This window comes from Egretta garzetta, unplaced genomic scaffold (assembly GCF_000687185.1).
Source record: "Egretta garzetta isolate BGI_Z169 unplaced genomic scaffold, ASM68718v1 scaffold154, whole genome shotgun sequence".
NCBI lineage: Eukaryota > Metazoa > Chordata > Aves > Pelecaniformes > Ardeidae > Egretta > Egretta garzetta.
Window position 1 is genome coordinate 4,383,605 of NW_009259600.1, and position 27,610 is coordinate 4,411,214.

At 37.3% G+C, this 27,610-nt stretch overlaps 1 protein-coding gene across 1 annotated transcript in view; it reads left to right on the forward strand.

Annotated features, from left to right (window-relative positions):
* Positions 1–27,610, forward strand: part of VPS13B (vacuolar protein sorting 13 homolog B) — a 482,902-nt gene that overhangs the window by 28,962 nt on the left and 426,330 nt on the right. The window contains exons 3-5 of the mRNA XM_035893844.1: positions 17,607–17,727; positions 22,584–22,751; positions 23,956–24,137. Of these exons, the coding sequence (XP_035749737.1) occupies positions 17,607–17,727; positions 22,584–22,751; positions 23,956–24,137 (471 nt within the window). The remainder of the gene's footprint in view (positions 1–17,606; positions 17,728–22,583; positions 22,752–23,955; positions 24,138–27,610) is intronic.

Consider the following 27,610-nt stretch of genomic DNA (forward strand, 5'->3'; position numbering starts at 1 on the left):
TCAGCAGGTTCCCCAGTTGTCAAAGCTCATGTGTAGTCCAGTAGCTTTACCCAGCATGTTGCAATAGGTATTGGTCTTAATTAATGCAGTTCTGAAACCAGTACTTTGGTTGCCTGAAGATTAATTTGGAAGTATTTAGCCATTTAATTTCCTGCTTAGCAGTGGCATCTGCATAAAATACCATGTGAGTAGCAGGTAGTCTCACAGTTCTCTTGAGGGTATGGTTTATTACAGCTGGTTTTACTGTACTTTTATTCAATAAAATGTTTTACTGAGTATCTCATAACAAGCTGCTGTTATACAGTCATGGTGGTATTTTGTAATATGCCTAAAATAATCCACCTGCAAGGGTTTCAGCAAAAGGTTTAATGAATTGAGTCTTGCCCCCACTGCTGGCTTCCTCCTGCTTCCCCACCCTGAGTTGAAGAATGTCCCAAACTAATGGGGCAAAGTAATTTGGAAACTCAGGCTTCTTCCACCTGAGAAACACAGGGGGGTGGGGGAAGCCAACCTTGCTAGGTATGTAGAATTAACAAACGTGCCTTTCTTTGTTCATATCAAATGCTTGATCACAATATCTTTATTCTAACTATATTGTTTTATATGGTCCTGTTTTACATCAGGAACAACTGAATGTATTTGAGGTGCCTACTGGCACCTAGTTTCTGAACATTGTGCTGTGGGATATGCAGATGGTTTAAAAGGTAGTCATCTAAACAACTGTACATTAGTATGAGGAAAAACCTGTTTCCAATAAGTTTTATAGATCTTGCAGTATTTAATATAAATCTAGTAATATCTGTGTATGTAGTTGTCTCTGTATGATCAAGATAAATTATTGGACATACTTTTACATTCAGATGCCAAATTAAAATTTACTGTCAAATATGAGTGAGGTTTCTCTTTCCATTTAATAATGCTAGAACTGAGATTTACTGTTCTCTGTGTAGTTTAACTTCAGTATGTTGTAGTTGTTTGTAGCATTGCTGTGAGATGTTTAGGGGAATTTTCTCCAGCTAGTTGGTTTGGCTGCTGTTCAGAAAGTACTTTTCATAATTTCTTCCAAACTATTTTGGTAAACTTACAGATCTTACACATAGTAAGCCATTTAGTAAATTTTAGTCCCTTTAAAGTCTTGTAAAGAGACAATCGCATATTTGAGTTTTACATAGCAAAGGAGATACCTGTGAAAGAGGATAAGGGTGATGTCTACTACTTTTTGTTTCTTGGGTTAAGCCAGGTGACTGGCCATGCTGTGACTTGTGCTCTTTGGTGAAGGTTGTATTTCTTGTACTAAAGATGTTGTTATTGAAGAAGCTTCCTGCTATCCTGGATGAATAGGCTTTTAAGACCAACAGGAGCTTCTTGATCATCTGATTTTCACAGAATCGCAAGGGTTGGAAGGGACCTTGGGAGATCATCTAGTCCAACCCCCCTGCTAAAGCAGGCTCTCCTAGAGCATTTTACACAGGACTTCATCCAGGCAGGCTTTGAATATCTCCAGAGAAGGAGACTCCACAACCTCCCTGGGCAGCCTGTTCCAGTGCTCTGTCACCCTTAGAGTAAAGAAGTTTTTCCTCATATTCAACTGAAACCTCTTGTGTTTCAGTTTGCACCCATTGCCCCTAGTCCTGTCGCTGGACACCACTGCAAACAGACTGCTTCCATCCTTGTGACTTCCGCCCTTAAGATATTTGTATGTGTTGATAAGGTCCCCTCTCAGTCTTCTCTTCTTCAGGCTGAACAAGCTCAACTCTCTCAGCCTTTCCTCGTAGGGGAGGAGCTCCAGTCCCTTTATCATCCTAGTTGCTCTCCTCTGGACTCTTATAGAATCATAGAATCGCTTTGGTTGGAAAAGACCTTTAAGATCATCGAGTCCAACCTTTCCTCTTTCTAGGAGTTTCTCATCTTTCTTGAACTGGGGAGCCCAGAACTGGACACAGTACTCCAGATGGGGTCTCACCAGGGCAGAGTAGAGGGGGAGGATAACCTCCCTCGACCTGCTGGCCACACTCCTCTTAATACACCCCAGGATACCATTGGCCTTCTTGGCAACAAGGGCACATTGCTGGCTCATGGTCAGCTTGTCGTCCACTAGGACTCCCAGGTCCCTCTCAGCAGAGCTGCTTTCCAGCAGGTCAGCCCCCAGCCTGTACTGGTGCATGGGGTTCGACCTCCCCAGGTGAAGCACTCAACACTTGCCCTTGTTGAACTTCATCAGGTTCCTCTCCGCCCAACTCTCCAGCCTGTCCAGGTCCCGCTGAATGGCAGCGCAGCCTTCCAGTGTATCAGCCACTCCTCCCAGTTTTGTGTCATCAGTGAACTTGCTGATGGTACACTCCGTCCCCTCGTCCAGGTCATTGATGAATAAATTGAACAAGACTGGGCCAAGTACCGAGCCCTGGGGGGTATTTTCTTATAAGAAGGTGCCTATAAATTGAACTAAGGTTCTGTGATCTTTAGGGCTATCATAAATCAGGTTTCTTCCTTTGGCTAACATAGGACACCTCAAAATTTGTTTGATGCCTGAAAGTTTGCCTTGGGTAAACTTATGAAGGATTTTTTTAAACTTGATCAGGATGTTTGCAGGGCTAGCAGCCCTAGGAAATGGAATGTCTCTGGCTTTGTTACTGCACACTTGGAATTACAAGAGAAAACTTCAGCTTGGTGATTTAATGATTCTCCCTGATGTATATACTGCCACAGGGCTGGTGCTCTCCCAGATGCATGCTCTGGGCTAATGGCACTTGCAGCAGGGGAACAACATGAGACTCTCAGATGGAAGGCAGAAATACGGAGTACTTTCTCCTTTTTTCCCTGCTGACATTAAGAAAAGGAGGAGGATTTCATGCTTAGAACTTGTTACAGAACTTGGGCCACTATAATTTGACAATTTTAACAGTAGGAAACGTATGAAAGGACTTAACTGGGCTAGTGGTCTGTGGCTGACATATACTTTCTTCATGAGATATTTGGCAAAATGAACTATGTCATCTTTGATTGAATGAATATGAGTGGATGGATGGACTTAAGCGTAACGGAGTGTATTCTGGGTGGGGACCAGAAAAGAAGTGCAAGGTATGTTGGTGCTTCTTGAGTCCCCTGGGATGTGATGTGCACCGTGTATTTCTGCATATTTGTTTCCTCAGCACTGTGTGGAATATTCCCAATTTTTAGACTGGATAGGCAGCTCTTGTGGTGGTTTTTTTTTTTTTGTTTAATTCAACTGAAAAGTCACGCTACTTTTCAGCGCTTGCTCTTCCATTCCTGCAGTTTTCTGTCCTTTATGACGCTGATGCAGCAGTCAGCAAAAATTCTTATTGGATGCCCTCAGTTTGTGGTGCTTTTGAAAACTTCTGAAGTTGAGGTTAGAGTTGGTTAAAATATTTTTCTGAAGATTTAATCTTGTTCAAAAAGCTTATAACATACAGGTGTTCTGCATAAGAGAAATGTTCCCATTGTCTTTGAGCATTTGCCCTTTGGGATAGAACCCAAAGCTACCGTGAGAAGCTGCTCTATTTGTTGCTTTCTGCAGCTGTAAATCAGAATTGATAAGGAAAGAGTAAGAAGGTGCAATACCCTGAAACTTGGTAATCCCCAGCCTTTTATACGTGTGGTTCTTCAGCAGCCTTGAATTGCTTTCCTGCTTTTCAGAGTGTGTAAATAATCAAAGTGATCACTGTCCATAAATATTTCTATGCAACCCATTGAAAATGAGTGCTGTGCACCTTATTTAAACATACTAATGAGAGGTAACTAATATGATTTCATCAGTGATTTGCATTAATGAAAGCTCTCTGAAAGTTAAAAGCTGGTGACTGTTGACTCATCTTTAGCGCCTAATTACAGTGCAAAGCTTTTATTCCAGAAGAAATCCCAGTTGGCCCTATCATGTAGAAACAAGAGAAATGTGTTTAGAGTCGTCTTATCTCACATCATATTACAGCTTAGAAACTGATTTTGAGGCTCACATAAGTGTAAAAGGATACTGTATGCTTAATATTCATTCAGTATGAAGTGGGGGTGTGTGGTTCTTTGCATCCTGGCTTCTTGACAATAAAATTAGGAAGTAATGACGTGCCAGCCTATTAGCTATATGAAAGCTAGATGTGGTTTTTTTTCAAGTATAAAACAAATACTTAATCTATTTGTGCAGTGAATCACAAACATGTGTTACTCCCCCAACAGTAAATCTTGAGAAAGAGCAGCTCTCAGAATCAGTTGACCATGCTTATTCAAGATTTCAGAAAAATACATTGCTCAAACTGACGTGTTTTAGAGCTTTATATTTCCAGAGCACTTTAACAATATGTATGTATCTACCCTCAGCATGTTTGCAGATGACACTAAGCTGGGTGGAAGTGTTGATCTGCTTGAAGCTAGGACGGCTCTGCAGAGGGACCTAGACAGGCTGAGTCGATGGGCCAAGGCCAACTGTATGAAGTTCAACAAGGCCAAGTGCTGCATCCTGCACTTTGGTCACAACAACCCCATGCAACGCTACAGGCTTGGGGAAGAGTGGCTGGAAAGCTGCCTGGTGGAAAAAAACCCGGGGGTACTGGTTGACAGCCAGCTGAATATGAGCCAGCAGTGTGCCCAGGTGGCCAAAAAGGCCAATGGCATCCTGCCTTGTATCAGAAATAGTGTGGCCAGCAGGAGTAGGGAAGTGATTGTGCCCCTGTGCTTGGCACTGGTGAGGCCGCACCTCGAATACTGTGTTCAGTTTTGGGCCTCTCACTACAAGAAAGATGATGTGTTGCTGGAGCATGTCCAGAGGAGAGCCACAAAGCTGGTGAGGGGTCTGGAGCACAAGTCTGATGAGGAGCATCTGAGGGAACTGGGGTTGTTTAGTTTGGAGAAGAGGAGGCTGAGGGGAGACCATATCACCCTTTACAACTGCTTGACAGGAGGCTGTAGTGAGGTGGGTGTTGGCCTCTTCTCCCTGGTAACAAGCGATAGGATGAGGGGAAATGGTCTGAAGTTGTGCCAGGACAGGTTTAGGTTGGACCTTAGGAAAAATTTCTTCACCGAAAGGGTTGTTAAGCATTGGAACGGGCTGCCTAGGGAAGTGGTTGAATCCCCATCCCTGGAGGTATTTAAAGGACGGGTAGACAAGGTGCTTAGGGATGTGGTTTAGTAGTGCACAGGTATGGTTGGGCTTGATGATCTTAAAGGTCTTTTCCAAACAAATGATTCTATGATTCAATACTTTGCTGAACAAACACAGTTTTTAAAATTTTATTTGTTTATTTATTTTAATGGTATATAGGACTCATTCAGAAGTGATCGTTGCCGTGTCCAACTTTGTAGGCACAAGTACAATATAGCTCAATCGGTGAGATGTGGAGTAAATCTTTAGTCCACAGGTTACTTCATGGGAAAGACAGTAGTGAGGAGACCTGCCTGGAAAGTATAAGTGAAGGGTGTCTGTCTATGGCGGATTCAGGAGTGGATGGACTATGATCTGTGCCACGGGAGGGGTGCTAAAACATGAACCTGGTCTTTGGGTGATTGCCATAGGTGGACAGTTCTGGATTGCTTAAGTTATTGGTATTACCTAACATTCAGATTGAGACTTTTTTTGGTAAAGTGAGGGATTTGCCTTCTGAGTAATAGAGTTATCTGTTGCAACTGCTCTGCAGGACTGCAGATAAGAAGCATCAGTGAAGGAAAACTCTCATTTTCATTTGGTATGAATGCAGTTGCACTTAAATGAATTTATAATATTGTGGGTAGTAAACTTTAAGACAATTTTTGAAGAAGCTAAAACTATCCACCATTCCAACATATACCACATAAAATGGGAAATGTTAGAGAAACCTGAATGAGTTGATGACTTAATGGTCTGTTACCTGTGATTACTCATGTCAAACTTAAATTTATAAAGATTTCTTAATGTAAATAGATAAAAAACCCTGATGAATGATAGATTTAAGGGAATATTTTTGTGAGTTTAGCTGTAAATATATTCTTTGGCCTATGTTACTCAGTAGTTTTTTTTCAGATGATGTTCCATGTTTTAATTTGAAACAAGATTACATTATTTTCTTCTTCCACACTAAATCCTTCCTGAGCTTTCTTACTTGGCATTGTATGAGATTAGAGGATGTTTCCAGGCTTTTAACTTTCCCACATACATATTTTTTCCCCAAGTTCTTTTGAATCTTATTTCTCCATCCTGTTGTCCAATTTTTAATCTCTTACTTTTGCATGTGGCTGGAGTGCACAGTTGAGCACCAAACAGTAACAGTCCCATCCTGGTCCCCCCAGCTCCTTTCAGAATATTTGTATGTTTTGTTCCCTGGGGCACTCCATTTCTTGCTGATGCTCACTTTCCACCCTCATTTTAAACCTGTACTCATTCTTTCATAGCAAATTAGACCAGGGATAAAAGACAAATTATTTTCAAGTCAAAATTATTGGCACAGATTTGGGAGAAGGGGTTTTGCTCTTAATTTTATATTAAAAATCCCTTCTCATTAGTTTGTAGCAAGGAACGTGTATTCATTTGAAGAATTTTGAATGCCAAAATTTCTGTAAGGAAGGAAGTGGCATGCACATGGTGGTCACTAGAAAGAATAATGAATGTTGGATCCTGATAAAAAGCCCTTACTGCCTGAGAGGAGGCACATTGTGTTTTAAACTAACCAATGTGGTAAAAATTTACATGTCATATTGTAATTACAGAAGTCTTTTGTAAAACTTTGCAGCAGTTATAATGTAGTGTTAACAGCTACACTCCTCTTAATATATAGCATTCTGGTGGTTTTGTGTGATAGATTGATGACTATTTTAGAAGATAAATTATTGTTTATTTAAGTTCAAGGTAGTGTTTCAAAAGCTTTATTATTTAAAAAGCAGTGCATTATAAACAGCAATAAATGCCTTGAAATGGTGTACACATCACAGACTGACAATTGCAAAAGAAATTACTGATTATAAGTAACAACTCCTTAATGTACATGTTTCGAATAAGTTGCACCTATGTGTACTTTTTCACATTTATTAACCAGGAAGTTTTTGTAGCCATTCAGCCAGCTTTGTAGTTTAGTCCATTAATTATGTTAACGAATGTTATTTAGGTAAGATGTAATTGATAAATTACGTTTGGTGAAAATCTGTTCTTCCCCATACAGTATCTGAAGTTAACTTAAAATTTATTTTATTTTTATACTTTCTTTTTAAGTGAGTTACAAATACAGTGGGGCTGTTAATGTGTAATTGAAAGTTTAAATACAAGCATGTTGATAAAATCATCGTCTTGGTTTTATGGAAGTTTTGCTTGAGACAAGTAAATATCTGGAGATAACTGGAACCCTCCACTAAATTGGCCTCTGTCTTTAGAATTTGATCAGCTGCAAAGTTAAAAAACATGTAAATTAGTTCAAATGATGTTTCAGTCAAGAGTATGGAAGTCTAAAATTTAGCATGCAGTTATACTCACCCAATAGATTTTAATTTATTAAAGCTAACTAAATATCATTCATACATAGCATTAATAATACAGTTACATAGTATTACATATTTGTGCATAGAATGCACAAAAGAGTATACTGTATGAGAATAATTACTGGCAATAGGTTAGGAAATCAAGTTTTGTCTGAACATAGCACTAAAAAGCCTTTAGTATTCTTTTTGTGAAGATTGTGCTTAGTTCTTTAAAGGGGGAAGTATTTTTTACTCGTGTCGTGTCAATGTTCCAGTCTTCTGCTGTAAATGGTATTTTATGCTGAGATCTTACTTTTTCATTAATGAAATTCCCCATGCTTTTGAATTTGCAGAATGCAGTGAAAAATGTAGAGAGTTTCAGTATTGCTGTGCCCATGGTTGAGCCTCCCTGCGCTGGCAAAAATATCCTGAAAAGTACCATTCCAGCTGGGAAAGAATCCACCTGGTGCGTGTTCTGAGGAGAAGGGCCACAAGCTCAAATTTGACTTGGGCCCATCTTAAACAGTAACTGAGGAAGGAAGAAAGGACTGCTAGGCTAAAATGTGAAATACGTTGGGGTCATAGTTGTGTTGGGTTTTAAGTTTGGTATCTTAAGGAAACCAGACGTGCGTGATGATGCAGTCTTCTCTTCCTTCTCTTTTGCATTCATCCATTAAATTTTGAACATATTGACTAGTTTCAAACAATTTTGGTGGAGAATCAGTCACTTTAAGGATACTAACCTATAAATTTTATGAAAATCAGTGGCAGCTGGGGAGACCCCAGTGGGTATACTTCTCCTTCTGACATTGCCATATATAATCCATTGCCATTTCATTACCTCCTCTCTTTTTCCACACCCAGCAGCTGTCAAAAGCCAAACACTGCCCAAATGATGCTCAGCAATGAAAGGAGCTTGCTGGGATAGCAAGTTTTCCAGGCAAACCTTTGTGCCTCAGGCCTTCCTCTGTCATGTGTCAGAGGTTTGTCCTGATGTTGGAAATCTGAGAGCTGGGGATTACTCAATTTGCTGGGGCCCTGCTGTAGGTATGCTGCTCAGCAGTGTTTGGGATTAGGAGAAAACTTGGTCTGGACAGTATTATACCTTTCTCTGAAAGATGTGGGTAGCAAGGTTATGTTGTAATAAAAATTATTACTACATCCTTGGCAGGTGCTTGGTGGACGGAATTCTTGCACATGGGGTCTGGCTTTCTAATAAACTGCTGTAGGAAATGTGTTAGGGAAAAGTACCCCCTAAAGAAAGTGTGAAATGGAGCTGCAGCTACAACCCGCTAGTACAGTGGGGGAAACAAGGACCCTTAATAATCTGCTACTACAAAGGCAAGTGACATCTTGGTGAAGAGTCTGGGGCCAGTTGAAAGAGAGTTGGGGACCAGTGCTAGCCCTCCAGCAGGTGGAACAGATTACAATAGGAAGTGACCTGAATGGGCCAAGTTTTTGCTAATGGTTCCCAGATGTCATTTAATGAATCAGTGATGTGATCAAGCCATGCTTACAATGGTGTTTCGATCTTGTTGCAGTTTTCAGGACAACATACTTGATAAATGCTAGAGAAATAGTGCTCAGCTATTCTTAATTCCTATTTCAAGGGACCCATAACAAGGATGAGCGTATGTCTAGTCTTCTGTACAGCGTCTTCCAAAACATCACACAAAAAAATGTAAACTGACTTAAATATATTATGGTACACAGAAGAAATGCAGTGGTGTAAGAAAAAAAATGTTTATTGTGGTGCTGACCAGTTCAGTAGCTGGACCTGTCTGTGGGTGAGGTGGTCCCGTAACAGCCCCTGAATTGTGTGTTAGGCTGGATGACAGCAGAACAGCCAAACTGTTCTGGAGTTTCCATGTATGGAAATAAACTGTTTCAACTTGAAATATATATTCTTTAAATACATATATATAAATGACCTCTAAAGGTCCCTTCCAACCCGAAACATTCTATGATTCTATTCTATAGAATTGTTCAGACTTAATTTTCAAGATAGTTTTGTTCAGACTTAATTTTCAAGATAGTTTTTTTAATAGATAACAGTTCTTTTAACACTCTTAATTTTATTAGATTTGATTGTTTCTGAGCACAGGTCGGAAAAGAGAATAAAAATGTAGGTCACTTCTCATCTCTCTTGTCACATTTGTAGTCTGTTCTTCTGACTGTGTTTCTTGTCCCTCTTTCCTCCCAGTCCTTCCGGATAAACTGTTTAAGGCACTCTTCCTTCTTGTTTCCAGGCACAGAGAATATGTGGGGCAGAAGGACCCTTTTTAGCCCACATCCATCCAATATCATAGAATCATAGAATTGTTTAGGTTGGAAAAGACCTTTAAGATCATCAAGTCCAACTGTTAACCTAACACTGCCATCCCACCACTAAACCATGTCCCTAAAAGATCAAGGATGCCCCACATCATCAGTTTTGCTGAAGGAGCTCACCTAGCACTAGTCTTTCTGCTACTGCTACGTCTCTTCTCCCAACTCTAGTTAACAGTGTCCCTGCTCAGTGCAGGGAGGTTGGACTAGGTGACCTCTAAAGGTCCCTTCCAACCCAAAACATTCTATGATTCTATGAACTCCTTTACTTTCAGACCACCCTGGTGTGAGAATTACTTAGTTCTGTGCACTGTGAGTTTTGTGGAAGAAATATTTAGGAGTTGCCTTTTTTTTTTCCGTTCCTTCCATCTTTCCTTCTATAGTAATGCCAGATCTTGAGTATAGCTGCCAGCAGCTACTGTAATATTTCTTACTGTTTGTAGTTTTCTTCTTTGTAGCTTTGAGAGCTCTACTCATGGATCACGACTCTGCTGTGCTAGGTGTTAAGCAGAGGACAATGTTACAGAATTAAGATGCTCCCACACATATTGGCCCCCCACCCCAAACAAAGCACTGGGCAAACTTCCTGTAACATGAGGAAGAGTAAAATCTTTAAAAAGTTATCCTAGGAGAAATTGCAGAAAAGCCATTTTGAGATGTTTATTTCTATTAAAAAGCACTTACATCATGGTAGGTGGCCTCATAATTTTTTTTTAAAACACAATAAATATATCAGAAACTTTACTAGATGATCAGTTAACAGTTTACGATGTAACTTCTTTCTAAAACAGAAGGAAGATATTTGTACAACTTGCTTTCCTCAAAAAGACTTGCAAAGTCATTTTATTTGTTGCTCTGTCTTGGCTGTTGAGAAATTGGGATCTATTTCTGAGGAGCAAGCACTTAGTGAGTCGCCTGTGTTATTTATCTTTGGCTCTATGGCCTTATCACCACAGGCTTTCAGACTCTGACAGCTCAATTTCTTGTAAACAGGGATGTTCCTCTGAAATACCTGGGATAATCAGCTAATCAAAACAGTAGCGACATTACAGGGAGACGTTATTGCCCAGAAATCAATAGGTAGACAGCACACATCCTGCACTAGCAGTGCAACAGACTTCCTACAAGCATCCTTGCTTTCAGCTGGGGCTGCTGTGGCAGTGTTTTAGCCTGTCCACAGCTTTCACAGGGATTTTTAACTTGTACCTATATGCTAATGTAGAACTGACAAAACATGTCTTATGGTAACAGACTGAGAGATGAATGTAACCTCCTGATCTAGTACAGGTATCTCGGTGTGCGTTGCTGGTCACTGGTATTACTCGTTTCCCTGTGTCTAACATCAGCTGAGATCAGATGCATCAAGATGCAAATACAGGCCAACACCATGTTGAATTATTTCTTGATTGCTCCAGCTTGTCCATTATTCTTAACCAGGTTACCCTTGTTTATTCCCCCCAACTCATCAAGGTGCTTTGCCACTGCACCTCTGCCCCAAATTGCTTGGTTTTTCTCCTTTGTAGTCTGGTGAGGGTCGATTTTTGACATGTTTCTATACGAAATAATACTGAGAAAAAAGTGTAAGTAGAAAAATAAATACCTTCTGTTGTGCTCTCATCTGCCTTAGAGAACGACAGCGCTTAGTCGCTGAGGGTTCACTCTGAGGTATGTGATTTGCCAGTTCGAAAAGATTTAAAATTGGGTTTTGTAACAGTGAAGGAAAATGGACTGTCTTGAATACACTTCTTGTACCTTCAGAAGTCTATATGTATAAGCTATATATAATTTCCATATATAATACAGAACTCCTTAATTATTCTACAGAATAGTAAACTGGTCTGATTTGGCTGAATCTTCTTTTCAGTATTTTATGCTGTCATAATTTTTGAATAGACATATATGTATATAATTTCAAAGTTAGTCTGCATTAGACTATTAACTCATACCTTCCAAAAGATTTACAGATGTCATGTTTAAATCATTGATTTTGCTCTGTTTCAGTGTTGTTACGCTTCTAGTTTGCTGTTCATTAGAAAAATAGTACAATTTTCTGTTTCCATATTTCAGTTTCTGTTGTTAACTATTAGTAAAATATTCTTTGTAGGAGAATTGTGCAATGGAATTATTGAGGCTGTGTTGAAGTTCTGACTCGTTTGTAAGTAATGCTTGACCTGTGCTAGCCAGTAGAAGTGTTGTTGCAAGGTTAGACAGAAGTGTAGTGTGAATGAATTTGTCTATTTGTGTATGTATATAATGCATATTGACAACTATATAGCAGTGGATGATATCTTTTCTGAAAGCGAGATCTTGATAGCACTTACCATTTTAATGAAACTTGTAGTGTATTTTTGAGATAATATTTTAAAAAAATAACTTGTATTACTTTTTGTTTCATTTTTGCATGGAGAGGAATCATAGAGCAATTTTGGGATGATCTTTGGAGATGATCTAGTCCAACTTCATGCCCAAAGCAAGTCCAATTAGAGCAGGTTGCTCCAGGGCTTGGCCAGCCAAGTGCTGAATAGCTCCAAGGACTGAGACTCTTACCACCTCTCTGGGCAGCCTTTTCCAATACTTGATCAGTCTCCTGGTGAAAAAGCTTTTGCCCTGCTTGGAATTACCTGTGTTTCAGATTTGTCAGAAGTGGGCTGTGAGAGGATGAGTGGCAACAGATGCAGAGTCTGGCTTCCTCTTCTCTGTACCCTCCCAGTAGGAAGCTGTAGACAGCAGTAGGATCTCCCTTCTCCAGGCTGAACAACCCCAGTTGTCTCAATCTCCCCTGAGGGAGAGCTTATGTGCTTCAGCCCCCTAACCACCATGGTGGCCCTCCATTGCACTTGGTTCTGGTATGTCCATGTCCTTCTTGTACTGGAGAGCCCTAGACTGGGTACAGTTTTCCACACAACGTCTCTCAGTGGTCAAAGAGAGGGGAATAATCATGCCCCCAGCTTCACCCCTGCTAATACATCCCCACATGCAGTTGGCCACCTTTGCAGCAAGGGCACGTTGCTGACTCACATTCAACTCGCTGTCCACTGGACCCTTGTATTCTTTTCTGCAAAGTCTGGATCAGTAGCAGCCCTGCCCACCAGTGCATTGGCTCCTGCCCCTAGGTTGGTACCACCCACAGCCTTGCTGAGGGTGCGCTCTACCCCATCTTCCAGGCCTTTAATAAGGATGTTAAACACCATGGGCTTGGTACTAATCCCTGAAGGATGCCATAAGTAAGCAGCCACCAGTTGGACTTCATACCCCTAGCCACAACCCTTTAAGCCCAGTGGTCCAGTCACATTTTCACTCAACTTATTTCCCACTATCCAGTTGATATCTCACCGATTTGGGAATAAGGTCTGTGCAGGAGACTGTGTCAAAGGCCTTACTAGAATGAACACATTCTGAATATTACTTTTAGTCTTGCCACAGGCAACTGACTACTCAGCCATATAAGCACAGTCCACTAGTGGGAAATGAGTTCTTCTCTTGCAGTTTTTGCATCTTTAAGATATGCTTTACAGAAATAGAAATATGTGTCTCTTACTGACTTGTAAAAGATACTAAGCTCATTGCTTTAGAAATGACAAAGGGTCAGAAAAAGCAAAATTTTTGTAGAAGGAGAGAGCAAACGGCAATGGAGAACTATCTGCAAGTTTGTGCAGTAGGTACTTGGTATTGGTTTGGGTTTTAAAAATTTAATTCATAATGGTCGTTGGTTTTGCATGCTTCCTGTGTGGTGGTGGTTTTTTTTTTTTTTAGAACTCAGTTTTCTTTAACTTGATTTGATGAAAGCAGAGGGACAATATTTGCATAACTAGTTAAATGATCCCCAAAAGAAAACATTTTTTTTTTTCTTTCCCATTAAGCATGCTTATGAGGCATTTTGGAGGTTTTGCACATTAGATAGGATTTATGTATTTTTAAAATGAGAAAGTGTCTTTTTAAAGAGAAAAAGAACTATGTATTTTAAATTTGGAAAACAGAATAATAAACAAAGATGATAATAAACATCACTTACTAGGAAAGATCATAATAAACCTCATCTAGTATGTGTTCAGGTTTTGTAATTTGCTTTAAACCTTGCAATAACTGTTTTATATTGTAGTAGAAAATTGACTGAGGGATGTACATGCAAATTCACTAGCCTAGGTGACTTTAGCATGTTGCTTATGACTTGCATAGTTTAAGGTGTAACCATAGTGGTCTATAAAAATATTTCATCCGAGTAGCTGGTCTGACACGTTTGCCGAAAGGGGAAAAAGGAGACTGGTTGCACTAACTTCTATTTGTCCTGATCTGAGGTTCATTTGTATAAAAACTCCCATAAACAGGACCTCATGTTAAAATTGTTTGTTTTCTAGGCTTTACTTATGATACAAGCTAGTGGGAAAAGATATTTTTGTAAACGGGTATTATTTTCTTCAAAAGTCATCTCTCTAGATAAATCATGAGTGTTTTTAGTTTTCTGCTGTTGTGACTGTTGTTCGGAATCACTCTTGTTAATGCTAAAATGAATGGGCATTTATCAAATCTCATACTATAACTATGGTTATTAGCACTTTTAGAATGTAACTCCCTTCCCACTCCCAGTATAATTTTGACTTTAACTTTAAAATGTTTGTCATCTGGTGTGAGGTGGATTTATGGGAGTGCAGTAGTTTTAGTGCCTTTTGGCTGGGTGTTTCTGATGACATCACTGTGATCTAGACACAGTGTGTGACTCTAGTTGGTTCCAGTGTTAAATAGTTTCATAATTATGCTAGTTTTGGCAGTTCACTTGGAACTTTTTCCCATCTCTTTAATGAACATGTTTTACTTTTGGGCTTATGAGACAGCCATATGTTTGAGAAATTAATGTTGTGCTCTTAAAGTTAACATTGAGCAGAAGTGTGCAGATACAGAAAGCTTTTGGATATACATCTATGTAGGAATGTAGTTCCTATAAGGTCAGGGCCACTGTTATCATCTTCCAATAATTAAAGAATACAGCATTTGCTTTATAAAGTATCAGTAGCTATTGTGAAAAATGGTGCGTGTTCATGCTCAAAACCCCCTGCAGCTCTAAAACCTTTTTGATAATTGTGTAATGTAAGGAAATGAATGGATGTTATCCCAGATTAAAAAACCCTTTTTCAAATGTTTGGTCAGGTTGAATTCTTCTTAAACGTACGTATACTGTTACTTCATGTGGATTAAGTCATATAGGTATATTTCTGAGATAAATTTGTATGTGTTACGTTTTGGCACCATCTTGGAATATGCACATTTTTGTTTTGATTACTTTTAGGTCCTGCTTGCTCTAAATGGTTGCAACCATTTTCTGTCACAACAGACTTGTAGCTCGGGGAAATATAAAAAGCTTATTGTATTGTATTTATTTATAGATTAAGATTTGAGACTTTCTTTCAAAATGAGCACAATCTAAGGGTTCTCTGCATCTTTCCTTTAAAACAAACACCATCATCCCCAACCCAGTGTGCTAGGGTGTATTCCTAACTCCAAAAATGGTAAAAGCTTAAACCGTTCTTATTTCATCTTTAAGTGTCAGTAATACTCTATGTGATTAAAACATTGCCTAGATTTTGCATAAAGTTATGAGAAGACTCTTCAAACATGATCATGTCAATACAAATATAAAAAAAGTTAGAGTTGAATGTAGTCAGGCTTGATACAGTTAACATTCAAAAATGGAATGCCTTCCCCGTCCTCCTGGTCCCCCTTCCTTTTTCTCGTAGCCAATATAAATATTTAAAGGCAAGCATAGTGTGATCCTATCAGATCAAATAATTAAATAGTCACACCACAGCATTCTGTACAATCCATAAGTGAGCTCAGGAAAGAAGAAAATGTGCTAATTGAGCTGTTTGGTCACTCTGACTTCTCGGGTTTCTTTGCAAGTTCAAAACATAAATAGCAGTATGGTGACTCATCTGAAAAAATATTTTCATGCTACATATAAATTAGTTTCCAAGAAAGAGGGTATGGTTAAAAGTTATTTCAAAAATTTTAGCTTAAAAATCTATGGTCTATTTTTTCTTGGTAAGCTAGAGATGTGAAGGAGAAAGGAGCTTTTCTGACTATAAAATATACATATTGCTGAAGAGGCTTCTGGCACCCCAGGTTTAAAGCTAAAGGAAGAGCTTCAAGCTGTCATCACTACTCAGATATGATGTGAAGAAGAGAGGTGGTTTTCAAATGAAATTGCCCTGTAGCTAGAAGTTCTGCAAGGGTCTTCAGGAGCCTCACATTCCTCGATGACAACCTTCTGATGCTTTTCAGACATAAGAAAGCAAACAAATGCCCTACACCAGAGTTCCATTTTTTCATGCATCGGAATGGGAAAGTCCTGTATGGCTGAAATGGCCAAATAACCATAAGTTAAAACCACAACAAGCAGCTTGTTTCAATACTGTATTAATGACTAGAAATTCTCAAATAACTTATGGTAACTCATCCTTCTTCAAGAAGCTATCTTCTACCCTTCCAAGGTATGAATGAGTCTGTCTTCTGCAATTTCTCCAAATAAGCTCAGCCTTCTTGCCCCTCCCTGGCTAAGATTATATTGCTTGTAATCTTGTTTTCTTAGTGATATGGTATTTCCACTTTATCAGAGAATTTCCCGCTGTGTTCTGTTTTTCTAGATATGGAGTGGAAGGAAAGAAACTCCCTTAAATTGTTTTGGAAGTTGTGGACTTCTATTGAAAATGTGTCATCACATGTGACTTTTTTTTTTTATTTCATGCAAAACATTTTAAGAAGCAAGGAATGTGAAGATTCCATTTTGTAATTTCTCCAACGTGTTACAAATGCCAGACAGCATGCAGCGAAACACATGATCTATCCTGTACAAAAACCCATCACAGCTTAAGCTGTTTGCTTTTTGATGTATTGAGGACTTAAGACTATTATAGCTGCATAATGCAGTACTTGACATTTGTTCCCCAAACCCTTCTTTTTGTGAATGTGTTATGTGATCCTAGTAGTGCTAGGACCCAGAGAGCATTTTGCTCCTTTTCTGCAAGAGACTGCATCTATCAAAGAGATAATTTGGATCAAAAGTTGTAAGAATTTGCTTCCTCTGTAACCTGCTCTTCTAATGCACTTAAGAATATTTGCATTACTTTTCTTGGCTTTCTTGCACTTGAGTCTTGTAGTTAAAATGTCGTTCTGGAATGTAACAGGTATACTAGTGGGGTATTTAAAACCCTAAATTCAGCTAATTAAGACTTTCTTGTGTCTGTGAATTTCATCTTGTCTGATACCATATTCTCTAATTATGAGCCATGTTTCCTGCTTCTGAATTCCTTAAGGTGAATAAGCTATACAGAAGCTCAAGATGAGCAGGTGCCCTCATTTCATTTATCTTTTCTGGGGCCATGTTTTACTATTTTAGAAGTCTGCAAAAATATTTTGCTTTGTGAATCAGCTTCAATTAGCTATATTAGGAAGGACATGACTGACATCTTGGAACTGTCAGAGATAGTTTCATGAGTAGACATGTACGCTCATAAAATTTGGTAGTTTCTCATATTTGTTTTGGTAGTCTGCAGGACTCTGTCTCTGTTAGAAGGAACATTTCAGCAGAAATGCAGCTAGACGAAATGTGTTCAACTGAACTTAATAATTAAATGAGGTTTTTTTTTTTAAATAAGTCAGTGAAAGTATTAACTGCATATAATTTTTTATGTTGTCCAGCTGGTTTTGTAACAATTTCTGTAGTTAGATGCATGTACAGGGTTGAATTGATGGAAAAACAATAACAGAAATTTAATTTACCAAATCTTTACCAAGTCGTTCTCCCCACATTTATTTTCTTTTTCTTTGGTTGACTCAGTTGCTTTCTTTTCCTCTAGCAGGAAGACCATGAAAGTTGTGGTTCCAGTTCAACAAACCGCAGTACCACGGAAAGCATGAAATCAGCAGTAAAACCACGACGAGTTCAGCAATCTGCTTCTCCTGACCCTGATTTACCTCCAGGTAATCCATAATTTCAGGAGCTGGATTGTGTTTGAGCGACAGAAAATACCTAAATTTCTTTCAGGTAGCCACAATGTCTAAGTTAGACTATTATATCTCTGTCCCCCTACAAATTATATAAAGGTGAGTGAAATACTTGAATATTATAAAATAAAATGTAGTTAATCCTTATATCTCTTCCTTCCATCCTTAAATTTACAGAACTCATTCATAGTGCGAGATAGATTAGTGCGAGAAACACTGTAGGGTCAGTGTGTTAGATTTTATCCTGTGCTGCTCCGGTTCTCCTGTTTCAGATTGCTATGTTTCCTGCTGTTCATCAACTGCTCAGTGGATCACCACATTAAGTTCTTTTCTCATATGTTTTCAGACATTTTGTTTTCAGATTCTTGTAATAGTTTTAAAGGTAAGGTTTTCTCTTTATGAAAGTAATAATTGAGAGATGTTTCTTACAGTGTCCTGTATCTACTGGTAGAGATGTTCACTGTTTTTTTTTTTTTTTTTTTTTTTTTTTTTCTTTCCCCCATTGTTGAATTTGGCTCAGTTGAACTTGTAGATATGTATATGATATAAAAAATGCCCAAGGAACTATATATCTGATTACTATTGCCTCTTGAGTTTGCACAGAAATTTGGAATAGGAGGTGTTTTGTGCAGAAGAATGAAATTGGAGAGTACATTGCATTCTTGGAATGAACTGCAGTTTGCATTCTTGGGGCATATAACGTTAGTTGGGTCAAAGACATGACAGTTTTGTGTTAAGCTTTTTTCTGTCTCCTGTTAACAGAAAGTTTATACATGCCTCGAATCAAAAGCGAACACTAAAATTTAGCGTGTGGAATATTATATACTACAGAGCATCATCTTGCTTTGTAATGGGTACTTGAGGAGCTGGATCTGGAGGCTCTCTTAAAGCTCTGAGATCTGATAAGCTCCAGTGGCTTGGCATTGTGGACTCTTGGCATCCACAGTGTCCTACCATGGACAGCGCTTCAGCTCGGGCCGTTCCTTGGTGTTTGGTTCCTTGGGTCTCACCTGTGAAGAACAGGAGTCAAAGGCTTGCCAAAGAATTGGATGATTATATTGCCTTCAGAGACAGTTTTAGGATTTTGGTTCCTCAAGTTTGTTTCTGTCAGTGTTATCTGTGGACCTACCAGAAAGATGTAGTCTTAGTAGAAAGGCTGGAGGTCTGCTTACTGTAATGTTGACATCTGATGAAGTTAAAGCATTCCAAAAGATGTGTTTCCACAGATCCAGGTGCATTGAAAATTGGTTTGTGTGTCGTCTTTTATTTATAATGACTAGTGTGCTCATACAAATTGCAATTACTCTATTTGCAGTGCTATAGCAAATTATCAGATCTGGTCCTGCTTTGTTGCTATTTGGTAGATTTTGTAGATGTACTCTTTGCTTCTGTGAAACTATAGGGCACTATTGTCTCCTTCGTTGTCATCACATCCCTTCCTCAACTGCATAGAATATGCTGGTAGTGAAGTCTCATGATTCAGAGAGCATTAGGGAAGTCTTATCTTATTGAATGAACTGTAAGTTACTTTCCATGTGGTGAAATTCTCTAAATACAGTTAATTCTGGTTTTGTTTTTTGATGCATAAACAAAGCTGCTTAATGTAGAGGTTCTGTGTGGTAAACAGCCTCTGTGAGGAGTAGAGGCTTCTTTATAGGAAGACTTTATTCTCTGTGATGTAGGATACGGCTTTGCTAAGCTTTTAATTTGCTAATCCTGGATTTTAGTAAGATGTTGAGTCATCTGCTTAGATTTGTTTTAGTCTTTGAGGGATATAAGCATCATACTACAATTGTAATTTCTTGAAGGATTTATTTGTCCTTTAGTTTTGCTGTGTTCTTGGAGATGGAGCTAGGCAGAGGTTAGGTAAAAATGTAGCTTTGGTAACAATAAAGCACTCCTAAACTTAAGGTGTTAGGATGTGACCAGTCTGATGGTATCAATTCTGTTGAATCAACGGACCACTCTGTGGACTATAGTGCTACAAAATTTTGGAGGGGTGGATCTGAAACTGCATTAGTAGTTCTCACTGTACAGTGCAGCCTGCTGGGTTCTAGAGAATTTGGAAGAAACATGCGTGTGGATTTTGTGTTGCACCTCAGAAGAGAATTTACCCCTACAGATTTGTAGGGACTTGTCGATTTGTTGGACTTGATGATCTTAAAGGTCTTTTCCAACCTAGACGATTCTATGATTCTATTCTATGATTTTATAGTATTTTTAGTCACTTCATCACAGAATGCTTGAATTTTTGTGGCAAGCAAGGTTGTAGTGTTATATTTTAAAATTACAGGAATAAGAAGCAACCCCCGCTTGTTTTCTCCCACTTTTTTTTAAAACAACCCCCCCCCCTTTTTTTTTTCTTTTAAACGATATTATACATGAACTTGCTATGTCTTTATTACTATGTTCTGAATACTAAGAACTAGAATTTAAATTCATTTTCTTTAAAGACTGATCCTCACTCATGAGAATCTGATTCTAATATATTTGAAGCTAAACTTAGTTAGAAAGCTGGTACCTGTACGGTACTTCTAACAATATACTGTATCACTAGTCTGGACATGTCTTTGCAGAAGTTTGAAACAAAGTTTTTATCAAATCTGTGACCCCTGTCTCATTTGGAAGATACAGTTCTGCTCCCTCTTTTTAAGCATTCAAGCAAAAAGACACGTGGATGAAAGCATTGTTGCTTTTTATTACTGGAAACTGGTGGTAGAACTCGCCTTTTTTTCTGATGCTGAATTTGTAATGTTTTTGTTATTCACAGCAGGAAAATGTAAATTACATTGACTTTGAAAGACCCTTGAAATCAAAATATTGAAAAAACTTTGGACCTGTGGAGGAACAGCTTTACTTTACTCAATGAAATTAGTAGCTTGCTTTAAAATCATAATTAAATTACTGGTTATGATTTTATAGTTGCTAGTTACAGAGTCTGCAAAATATTTCTGTGCTGAACTTAAGAAAAGGTACTAAATGCATTGTGCTGGATTCTGTTTATATACAGGTCAGTTTACAGTCCAGTGATGAATATGGGTCTCTTGTGCCCCTTAATTATTGAAATAATACATCTGGTTTCCTGAGTTCATATAACCTGAAAATGTTACCATTTTAAGAAGTCAGTGAGAAAATTCTTAAAAATAAGTTATTCCACGTATTTTTCAGTACTTTTTTTTGATTGATATGCTAAAAAGGTGAATTCAGATTATGTTCAAAATCTGACAGTACTAAACTGTCAAAATTTTGACTTTCACTGCATTTCTGAGTTTCCTGTTTCTGTAGACAGTGGTCTAAAACAAAATCTGGAACATGTTTTAATACAATTACGATCCTATTAAGATGACAGGGGATGTTAAAATGCTATTTCTGTCCTGCTGGAACTAAGTTTGCTCAAAGGGTGATGTATGCTCAAGAATAGTATAAAATGAAGCAAGCTGAGTTATGATAAGGAATGTCATATGTATTTTACAACTATGATTTTAATACTGAAGTACTTCTAAAACACAGGAATGTACCTGATGAGAAACAAAATATTCTGCTGATGGTAGCTGAAAGCATGTTTTGCATTTAATAAAAGAGGTGGTTGGAGGCTTTGAATGCTGAAAAAAAAATAATCTTATTTCAACTGTGTAAATTTGCAGTTGTGGAACTCAAGAAAATCACTTATGTAATGGTAAAACATTCCATGTACTCTAAGGTGAAAAGTAATATTTGAGTGTGAAAACGATGAATAGGTACAAAAGAACAGAGCAGAATGGAAGTAGCAACCTCAGTCCGCTCCTACTGATCTCACAATGTTTTGATGTTAATTTTAAGTTTTATTTAAATTAAAATTGTTGCTATAAATGAGTCTTATTTAATGCAAGTTTCAGAAAACTACTCTTGAAGCCTGTGGATTTAAACCTGTATCATTAACTGGCTTTTTTTTCATCTTAGTTCCAATCTAGACCTCTATAGCATGTATTAAATGTATTTTTAGATAGAATGAGAGTAATGTTATAAATTTTAAAACACAGAAATTTTAAGGCTTGTGTTTTTTCCAGCACAAACGAGTTAGCTCCATAGTTACGTTCAGTATACATAAAAGACATGAATATGGTTAGTATTTAATTTCTTTACCGTATTGGTAAAATATGAATGTTTACTGCATTCTGGGAATTCAAAGGCGAGATCATTTTTCCAATCACATTATATCTGCAAAAATGTAAAGCCAGCCAACAGGCTTCAGTGTATGTGCTTACTATTTGGTTTGTTGACAGAAATTGATTTTGTTATACCTCAGAGGGGTCTTACTGAGTATGATGTGGATATATAGCTTTATAATGGAAAAAAAAGTACTAGGCGTATTAATGTTTAGTTAACTTTTAAAATAAAATAGGTGAGGGGGCAAATGGGTGTAATATATGCATACTTGAAAAGTAACCTAGCAACTGGTGTTCACTTTTCCAAACCTATTTCTAAATAATTTTTCAAGTAAAAAATGTCACTGTCACTAAAATTCTTTGTCTACAATAATCCAAAGTCTTCTGTTTTCTTAATTAGTTTGAAAGTTGATTCTTGCCACCAAAAATTATTCTATTATGCTATATTCTATCCCTGGTATTTAATTTTTTTCCTATAGTTTAGTGCATTTCCAGGATTGACTTAACTGCACTGAGTGTTAAAGAGCTTTAAGTGCTGTGATTTTTGGATAAATAAAGGACAGTGATATTCGGTGTGTTTTAATTATGATTTTAAAAAGACTACAAGTTGGAAATAATGACTATAGTAATAAATGAATTTCGCATCATGTCTTCCTTACAACTCTAAGAATTTATTTTATTTTATAGGTTATGTTCAGAGTTTGATTAGGCGTGTTGTAAACAATGTCAACATTGTGATCAACAATCTCATATTAAAGTATGTGGAGGATGATATTGTTCTCTCAGTCAATATTACTTCTGCAGAATGCTATACAGTGGATGAGTTTTGGGATCGAGCGTTTATGGATATCTCTGGTGAGTAGATACTACTTTGGTTTTAGGTATCACAGTGGAGGCACTCTTAAATTCATATAGAAGTTTTCAAGTCTAGTAAAAATGTCTCTTTATATCAGAAGTAAGAAACTTTCTGCTTCTTCTCATGTCTTATCAGTTTTTCCCCTTGTCCTTCATTTTGAAGAGCCAATTATAATGTATATACTTATATAGATATGCATACTTATATGATCACAGATAATTATACAACATGTTTAGCAGTCCTCTCTATTCAAACTCACTATCCTTCTGTGACTGCATTTCATTTTGCGCTTGCTGCCAGCAGTGAGGGCTTAGGCAATCTGCTTCTATTTTTGTGAATGAGCAGTAGCATCTTAAGGTGTTCCATTGCAGTTGTTTGTGATGGTCTTAAAACTCTCTAAACAGGCTGGCTTGACAGGTAGTAAAATGTGCTGCGCTGTAGTGAGCATGGCATACCAATTGCAAGACATGCTTCATTTCGCTTTACATTTTCAGGAAAAAAAACCCCAACTTTTTCATTTTTATCTTGGTCTTCAGTATCTGAATGTCTCAGCCTTTGAATTACCAACATTCACCTGTAAGTCTAGGTGTTCTTACTGACATCTGGTAGAGAGGTATAATTTGGGCACAGTAAGAGTATTTTAACATCACACGGAAGATCTCCAGTAGAATGGGTAATTTAAGTAATGGTTTCCTGACCACTAGACCCATTTCTTTGTTATGGCTAAAATTATTACAAACTACTATGACAGAACTACAAAATATGTTTCTTCTTAAGATCAATATAATAGCTCTTTATTTTGCTTTAGAAGATTCAAAATAAAGCTTTGGGGAAAATATGCAAGATTCTTTCTGGGAGAATAACAGGAATAATATTTATTGGTCTTATGCTTGCACATGGAACAGTACTCTTACTTTATAAACAAATCTAAGGTACAGTGAAAGGATGAAGATTTGAATTGTGTGTAACTAATGTGTTACTAATAAGTATTCAGCTGAAAAAGTCTGACACATGTTAAGTTATTCTCTTTAGTCACATAAGCAAGTACTTTGCTGATGATTGAAATAGTGACCACACAACTATCTTGTATTGTTTTCTTCTAGGTAAGAACATGTATACATAACTTATTTTTCTTATGCAATGTGTGTTGGTTTTGGTTTTGGGTTTTTTTTTTTTTTTTAACCCGTATGTTTCTTTTAAAAGCCACTGATCTGGTACTAAGAAAGATGATCAACTTTTCTGACTGCACAGTATGTCTTGATAAGCGAAATGCTAGTGGTAAAATTGAATTTTACCAGGAACCCCTGCTGTACAAATGTTCCTTCAGGACTCGTCTGCATTTTACTTATGATAACCTCAACTCCAAAATGCCATCTATTATCAAAGTAGGTATCCAAAATATTTTTCTTGCTACTCACTTGTGAAGTTTTGATGTTTTTTCAAAATATACTTTGAAATTTAAAGTAAAATGAAAAGCTAATGCTGTTGTTTTTTGCTAAAGGGATTTTTTGATTGTGTTTTGTTCATATGATGCAATTAGTCTGTGTACAGTAACAGCATATAAGTAAGGAGAAATGCTCTCCAATATTTTCTGTTTTTCCTGAAGTCTTAAAAAAGAAAACAAAATAATTGTAATGGAAAAAAAAAGTCTGCAGATAATCTGTTAAAGAAGAAAAATACTGTATGCTTTCAGGTGCCTGCAATAAGACGGAAAGGATTTTTTACTTCTGTTATTGTTTCAAATGTAGTTCAAACTCTCATAAATAACAAGAAACTTCAGTGTATTAACACTATGTAGTGAACCATGTGAAATGGATTAGCAAGCCAAGCTCAGTTCCTGGTGAGCAGGGGTGCAATATTACTCGTGGACATCTGACACTAGGTGACATGTTTACATTTTACAGTGCAGAAGCAAAAGTCTGAGTTGTTGGGGAGTCTAAGTTACCTTTCACTCCTTTTTTTCTTTTTTTTTTTTCTGCTTTTTCTGCTTTGAGTAGTCATAAATGTAAGGTTCATCTTCTCTCCCTCCCTCTCTCAGTGAATACCAGTGATGCACATGTAATTAGTTGAGAACTGTTTTGAATTAGGGCGCAGACTTTATACTAGGCTTTTCCCAAGTTTTAGTAAAAAATAATCTTCAGATGCATGCACTGCAAAATAATCAATTTTGTGATAAATTTTGATGGGCATTTCTCAAGAATATAGTTTAGAAATGTTGCTCTTTCAATTGGGATACTCCATTTGTTTGACTCGTGATATGATTCAGGAAATCCTAAGCTGTTGTGAACTTAAGGTCGGGAATGAATTAGTAATCATGGCCAATTTGTCAAATGCCCCTATTTCTTGTGTGTGCTCTACAGCTGTATGCCTTTGGTTACTTTGGGCGAATTTGAAGATTTGTGGATATGGTAAGGGCCATATAAGTATTTATCCAGATAAGATTGTCACAAAATACTGGATACTTGACAAATGTCTGCAGAAATTTCATTTTTTCATGTGTGGATCTTAATTTAATAATTAAATATACAAAGACTGATTCTGCATATTAGAAATAAAAGGGTGTTTTTCTTTTTTCTGGTTCAGAGCAAGTGGCAACAATTTTGTAAATTTGTTTACTGGAGTTCTATAAAAGTATATTTAATTTAGGGCTTCTAACTAAGTGCCTTATAACTTCAGGATGTATATAAACTCCAGTGATTATAAGGAATCATCATATATCTCTCTCTAGTTTACCAGTTATGGTCTTGATATTCTGTGGTGACAGTATGATTACTACATATAGACAGTAAATCTTAATGTTAAAAAGCCTCATTTTTAAATTAGCTGAGTAGTTCTGTGAATTTTGGAGAAGTAATCTGTACCTACTTGAAGTCCTATATGCCAATATTTGCAGAGCAAAATTTTATGGCCAAATTACAAGTATCTGATAGCACAATTTAATAGAAATGCTGACAGAGTCTTCTGTATAGTTTAAAATGATACTGTTGTTGTAAAAATGACAATTATATTATTAATTAAAATTTTTAGTGGATACCGGACTAAAGTAAAACACGTGGTAGAATGCACTGGGGTGGTAGTAATTTAATTACTTAGGGATATGGTTTAGTGGTGGAATGGCAGGGCTAGGTTAATGGTTGGACTTGATGATCTTAAAGATCTTTTCCAGCCTAAATGATTCTGTGATTCTAATTAAGTTTGTATTAAACTTTTCTGATTATCTTTGGTGGTGGTCATGTATTTCCCCTGCCCTATTTTAAAGCACATTTCAACACAACACAGTTTGTTCAAAGATTTCTTTTACTTTTTTAATACGTATTCTGATTTTTTTTTTGTTGTACATAGTTTACTTATCCTTTTATCTTTTGAATTCTTTTTTTCTCTTCTTTTTTCTTCAACCTTTAAACATAAAATACTGTTTATGAAGATACTCAGAAATGTGCTCAATTAAATAAAAACATTTGGATATATGATGATAGATTAATATTTAAGTGAATTAATAATTGTTTATTATGATCCAAAGAATAATGGTCTAAAGGTAATGATTTTTTTAATCTTAAATCTTTTCTAGTATTTTACTACCATACCATTATGTGGTGATTAGATCTGCAAATCTGTTGACCCTCACAAATTTTACATTTGATAACTTTGGGATTTATTGTATGCATGGAGGTTGTGCGCTGTGGATCATCAGGATGCAGTTTTTTAAAAGGACTGTCTTTCAAATACTTAACTATTAAATGGAAATAGTTGTGTTTTCTTAAAATTGAAGTAAAAGGAGCTGTGATCAGGAAATATAACTACTTCATTAATGGAATTAATTCAAGGATGCTTAAAGCTTTTTAAAAGTCTCCGCTGCAAACGAAATCACTGTTGCTTCAGTGCGTCTGAAGGGTAGGTTACCGAATGCCAGCAGCTTGTGTTCTGCTGGTTTGTTTCCCAGCTAAAAACAAAAGCCAGCAGCACTCAATCTTTTTCTCCAAATCTGTGAAGATCTTTATAATGAAAACTTTCCTACCCTGTGTTGTTCACTTGGTAAAGCCCGTCTGTCTGTCATTCTTGACTGAAAGTTTCCAAGACTTCCACATTTGTAATAGCATATGCTCTCTTGGTTTCTTTGTAGAATAAAATAGAATAGAATGTTTTTATAACCTGTATAGTTTTGACTACTATGTATATTGCAGAGTTTTGGCCAAACTAAACTTAATGAGTTTAATTAAAGTTGAGACTTCTCAAAGGAGTGTTTTAAGAACTTGGAAATGTGTTTGCGTGCTTTTAAATTGGGAACATTAAGCCCCTAGTTTCACTTTTAGAATGAAATTAGTATATGTGGGGGAAGGTGCCAAAACACACATAAAATTATTAGAGTTTTAAGATTTTTGTTGCTTTTCTTGTGGAAATCATCATAGGATGAGACAACCATAAGACAGATGAGCTGACTTGCACTGGGGATGTCAGTCCTGCCTCCCCTGACTTGCAGCAGCACTGACATTTGTCTGACCTGTCCATCATCTCTGTCAACTCCCTATATGACAGAAAGTTAACTGGACAAGAAGAAATAAACAGTTTGCTGGTGGGTTTTGGTGAGATGAGTCAACTTATTGAGAGGCAGATGAGTTCCACTGGCAATGTAAGAGCAGGATCATGGTGGGAGGGTAGTACCTGTTCAAGAACTCCAGAGGCGTAACACAATTTCAGTGAAGCCACTATATAGTTATGTTCATTGCCTACAGTGCTGCCTAGTGTTCCTGTTCTCCACTATGACATATGCCCCTTGTGACTTTTAAAAAGGCCTCTGGCAAAATAATCTTTTTTTTCCCAAATCTTAAGACAGTTCTTTGCTCCTTATCCTTCCTGATGT